General features: G+C 41.5%; 1 protein-coding gene across 1 annotated transcript in view; it reads left to right on the top strand.

The window, feature by feature from the left end:
• ATP10A (ATPase, class V, type 10A) overlaps positions 1-5,637 on the top strand; it is a gene marked incomplete at its 5' end in the record, with an annotated part of 181,888 nt that overhangs the window by 143,661 nt on the left and 32,590 nt on the right. The window contains one exon of the mRNA XM_010845848.1: positions 8-145. Within this exon, the coding sequence (XP_010844150.1) occupies positions 8-145 (138 nt within the window). The remainder of the gene's footprint in view (positions 1-7; positions 146-5,637) is intronic.

Below are 5,637 nucleotides of genomic sequence, written 5' to 3'. Positions count from 1 at the left end.
TTCGAGCTCCTGCACACGCTGGGCTTCGACTCCATCCGCAAAAGGATGTCGGTGGTGATCAGGCACCCCCTCACGGATGAGATCAACGTGTACACCAAGGGCGCCGACTCGGTGGTCATGGACCTCCTGCTGCCCTGCTCCACAGGTACCTGTGCCCGCGGGCAGCTCCCCACTACCGCGGTTCCTGAGAAACCAGCCCCTCCCCACAGCGGAGCTTCGCCTCTCTGGGGGGCCTTTTCCTGCTCTCAAGGGTTTGGGCTAGAATGGAGGGTGGGGGAGGATCCAGCGGATGGGGAGCTTTGGAGCCTGAACTTGCCTCAGAAGTTCTCTGAGGTCTGAAATTCCTGCGGGTGAGGGCCTGCATCAGGTCTGGCTCTGGGGATGAAGATTAAGAGCGTTTAGACTAGAAGCCCCAAAAGGCTCCTTTCTACCTCTCATTGCCTGGACCTGGGGCATCTGTGAGGCCCCGGCCATGATTTTTAGCCATCTGTGGGGTGACTTCAGCCCGCAGTGGGGGCTGCTGGCCTCGGGAAAACTTTGGGCCAATAAGCTTCATCTTGGCCTCTTTTGCACTAGTTTGACTGAGTCCTAGCTCGCTCTGCTCACTGCACAACAGGCCAATGAATGCGAAAGAGGAGATGTGGAGGCAAGGGTTATGACTTTATTCAGAAAGCTGGCAGACTGAGAAGATGGCAGACTAATGTCTCAAAATAACCGTGTTGTTGGGGCCTGGATGCCAGGTTTTTTTATAGAACCAGAGAGAGAAGCAGTAAGGAACTAAAGTCGAAAGGCAGAATAGAGAGAGAGAGGAGAAGAAGAGAAGTTTAAAGGGCCATTAGTCTTGCAAAATGTCTCTGAGAATGGCCAGTATCTGGGAAGGGATGTGTTAATCTCTTGTTCCTTGTGTCCATTCACTGGTGGGCAGGGTCAGATTATCTCTCTTGAGCTGAACAAAGACACTAGTTTACCAGTCAGGCAGAGGGGCAGGGTCCTCTGGAGCCAGGCCATTATGTATGATTTTAACAGCAAAGCAACAAAAAGCAGGTCAAAGAAGTAGTTCCAACATGAAGTTAGAATTGACTCTTCTCTGCAACACTAGACTTCCATGTTACATTGAGGTTGAAAAAGAGTAGTTCAGAAACCACTGTTATAGAAGGTAGAACTTTGTTTAGCAGACGACTTGCAGAGGAGCTTCCCAGACCTCTCCACATGGTCCTGCAGCCCCAGTGTAGCCTTCCTGTTTGCACCAGCCTCCTCCTTGGGTCTCTGGGAGTCATTAATCACAGATGAGAAACAGAGCCTTCCATACATTGTACCATGGAGCAAACAGATCAAATCACGGTGGTGCCCAAACCATGACATTGAAGGGGGCACCTGAAAAATAAGCAGTTTCTGTGGATCTCTGCCTTCCTCTGGGAATTTCCAAGCAGTGTGCCCTTCACATAGGTTTGGATAGGTCATAGCTACATACAGATGCCAGGCAATTTAAGATTCAGGATATTCGGAGCCCCCAGTGGTTTTTCAAGAAAAGGGATGACTCTGAGGTGGTCCTGAAGTTATCAGTGACACCTTGACGTTGTGCATAAATCGTTCTGCTTTCACTGTGGGTGTGGGGTGGGCGGGGTATGGAGCAGAGCAGTCCTGTATATGGCCAGGCTGCTCTACTTTGTGCACGTGATAAAGTGAGGGGGGCATGGGAGTGTCCAATACCTTCTTCAGAGAGCTCACAGAACTTTTACATAAAAAGCACATGGAGGCTCAGCTGACTGTGGATGGGCACTGTGCCGTATTCGCAGGATGTGGCTGCATCTCACCTGCCCTGGCAGTACATTATGTGGGATCGGGTAGCAAGCAGGGACTCCACCCACCCGTTACCTACAGATCTCTGTTCAAATCCCAAGTCTACATTATGGGCTGGGGTGACCCTGGACATGTCACTCTCCCTGTGCCTCTTTTCCCATCTGTACAAAGGAAATCAGGATGCTGACCTCCCAGGAACCCCTGTCCAGGCTCCAGCACAGTGTCTGGTGTGTTCCAGGTATAAAGTATAAGCTGGATCCCTTCCCTTCTCTCTGGTTTCTTTTTCTTAAGGTTCACTTTACCTGAGGTTCAGTCCACGTATCACTTTGTGTGGAGATGTTGTGATGACTCCATCTCCTCCGAGGGCAGGTGTAGAGGAGGGGCGATGGGCAAGGTGTGGCAGTCACCACTTCTCCCTGCTGGGCTGGGGGGCCTTCAGCCTGCACAGAAACATGTCAGTGTGGTGTGTAACCTCACCCCCGTCCAGGGCATCCTGGGTCCCCAGTGCCCACCCTGCCTTCTCTCACGCTAGTTTTGTTTGGGCCACTGTAGCTAACAGCAGCATCACAGCCCCTGCTCCTTCCCTGGCGTGCAAGCTTCCCCTCGCCCTTTGGACAGCTCAAGCACTTTGTTAGTGTTAATTCCAGAGTCTCTTGGTTAGACGTGTCCTTGCTCAAATTATAGACAGAATCTGGAATAATACTATCACAATAACAGGAGTAAATGGATTTTACAGGAGTAAATAACAGGAGTTATTCAAGATTAACATGACATTCAATGTCATCTTTTCAGGAAATATATATTCCTAAGCAAAGCAATGTAGGACAGTGTTTTCCTTTTTTTCACTCTTTTTTCATTATTGCCCCCTTAAGGAGTCTTTTTAGATTTTTTTTTTCTAACTCTTCCTCCATTTTAATGCCGTGGATATGCTATATATTTATTTATGTACTATACATATATCTGTGCTTTATTTGTAATATGATTTTCCCCCTCAAGGGACCAGTCTTTGGTCTGTTAAGGGGACTGTCTTCTCCATGGAGAGCACAGATCTAGAAGGTTAAGAGTGTTTCTCCCAGGTCCTATATCAGAGAGCTGACTGGGCCTGTAGTCAGCTTTCCCCAGGCAGGCAGATTCTCAACCACCAAACTGCCAGGGAAGTCCTAGATTTCTTTTTTTTTCCCCAGTAGTGTTAAGTGTATTCATCCAACATTATCTTAGAGATCAGATAACTAGCCTACTAATGAAACAAATATACTAGTAAATGCAGTATTGCATTTGAATACAAGCTTATAGGCAGTTAGAAACATTCCACATATTTACAAGCAAGGGCAACCATGGCATGTATTCCTCAGAGTATGTAGAATTATCTAGGTTTTACCTGACAAGTTTCTCTCATTATTACAGCAAAAGTCTTCTAATCACTGTATAAATTAGGACGTTATGTTGATCTACCTTGCACAGATCCTCAACTAATGAAACAAAACAAAGTTCAGATAGTTTTAAAGGCAAGTCAGATAATATTTTTCATTGTGGAAAATATTGTATTCTATGAATCAGTGTACAAACACTGCAAAATAATACTGTAAACCATAGACTATTATATTACTAGTCTTTTGAAAAATATTTCTGTAAATAGATCATGAAACAATTTTAAGTTCTAGACACTTGAAGCATTTTTTTTAATGTTTTGCATATGCTTTCTATATGATCAAGGCTTTATGTAAAACGTCTGACTTTCAGAAATTCAAAAGGATTTCTGTATATAAGTAAACACCTTGTGTTTTTAGGATGATAAATTTTTTTTTCTATGTTATAAATTGATTACTCTTCATGAGGTTTTGTTATGTGAAATTCTCATTTCAACACGTGATATTAAAAATAGCCAAAACTACGATGAGTTTCTTTTTATTTTTTTATTTTAATTTTTTCTTAATATATATATTTATTGAAATATAGTTGAATTAAGTGTTTCAAGTGTGCAGCAAGGTGATTCAGTTATACACATATATTATCTTTGAAATTATTTTCCATTATAGGTATTATAAGATATTGACTATAGTTCCCTGTGCTATACAGTAAACCTTTATTGCTTGTTGAATATCTATTTTTTTAAATTAGAAATCTAGCATTCTATTCATACTAAGTCAAACAAGTGAAATCAAAATGTCGTACATTTTTTAGGCAAAAATTTGAAGTTTTCTATAATATGTATATTATACATATTATTTATATATATGTATACAAAAGCTTTTCTACTATACTTGATAAAGGCTTAAAAAGAACACACAAAAAGAAGAGATGGAGAAATTGGAAAACATAAACTAAATGAAATGGAAGCACTGACTATGAAATAGAAAAAGTAAAACAAACTGGATAAAAGTAAAATATCGTATAGCCAAGTTGTTTTTAAACATGACTGCTCACTAGAAACATATCTGGAGCTCTGGAAAAAAAAAAAAAAGCAATACCTGACCATTTGTATTTTTTGAAAAATTTCCAGATAATTCTGATATGCATCTGGACTTTAAAAAGTGATTACAGGTTTTTCTATTAAATGATAGTTTTGGTGATATTGAGTTCTATTATTTTTCTGTTGACCAATTATGATACAGTGGTGTTAGGTGAGATAGTTACTTGATCACAATAGTGAAAGATGTTTATTAGTTATCACATTCAATAGCCAGACAAAAAATTTTTATTTTAATTTTTTCTTAATATATATATTTCTTGAAATTATTAACGTAACAATATAAACATGATTAACTTCACAATATAAAATAATTACATACAGTTTGGGGGATCAAAGTGATGTGATAAGTGCATGCATGTACATACAAGTTTTCATCCGCCCAGCCAGTCTGTGTCTTTTGGTTGGTACATTTAATTCATTACATTGAAGAAAATTTAATTTAATTTTAATAATTTAATTTAATATGTATGATCTTATTAGCATTTTCTTAATTGTTTTGGATTTATTTTGTGTAGGTCTTTTCCATGTCCTGTGTTTGCTGCATAGAGAAGTTCTTTTAGCATTTGTTATGAGTTCAGTTCAGTTTAGTTCAGTTCAGTCGCTCAGTTGTGTCCGACTCTTTGCAACCCCATGAATCGCAGCACCCCAAGCCTCCCTGTCCATCACCAACTCCCGGAGTTCACTCAGACTCACATCCATCGAGTCAGTGATGCCATCCAGCCATCTCATCCTCTGTCGTCCCCTTCTCCTCCTGCCCCCAATCCCTCCCAGCATCAGAGTCTTTTCCAATGAGTCAACTCTTTGCATGAAGTGGCCAAAATACTGGAGTTTCAGCTTTAGCATCAGTCCTTCCAAAGAAATCCCAGGGCTGATCTCCTTCAGAATGGACTGGTTGGATCTCCTTGCAGTCCAAGGGACTCTCAAGAGTCTTCTCCAACACCACAGTTCAAAAGCATCAATTCTTCAGTGCTCAGCCTTCTTCACAGTCCAACTCTCACATCCATACATGACCACAGGAAAAACCATAGCCTTGACTAGACAGACCTTTGTTGGCAAAGTTATGTCTCTGCTTTTGAATACGCTATCTAGGTTGGTCATAACTTTCCTTCCAAGAAGTAAGCGTCTTTTAATTTCATGGCTGCAGTCACCATCTGCAGTGATTTTGGAGCCCCAAAAAATAAAGTCTGACACTTTACATCGTTTCCCCATCTATTTCCCATGAAGTGGTGGGACCGGATGCCATGATCTTTGTTTTCTGAATGTTGAGCTTTAAGCCAACTTTTTCACTCTCCATTTTCACTTTTATCAAGAGGCTTTTGAGTTCCTCTTCACTTTCTGCCATAAGGGTGGTGTCATCTGCATATCTG

Source organism: Bison bison, unplaced genomic scaffold, assembly GCF_000754665.1.
Source record: "Bison bison bison isolate TAMUID 2011002044 unplaced genomic scaffold, Bison_UMD1.0 scf7180017864224, whole genome shotgun sequence".
Lineage (NCBI taxonomy): Eukaryota > Metazoa > Chordata > Mammalia > Artiodactyla > Bovidae > Bison > Bison bison.
This window is presented reverse-complemented; position numbering and strand designations above follow the sequence as displayed.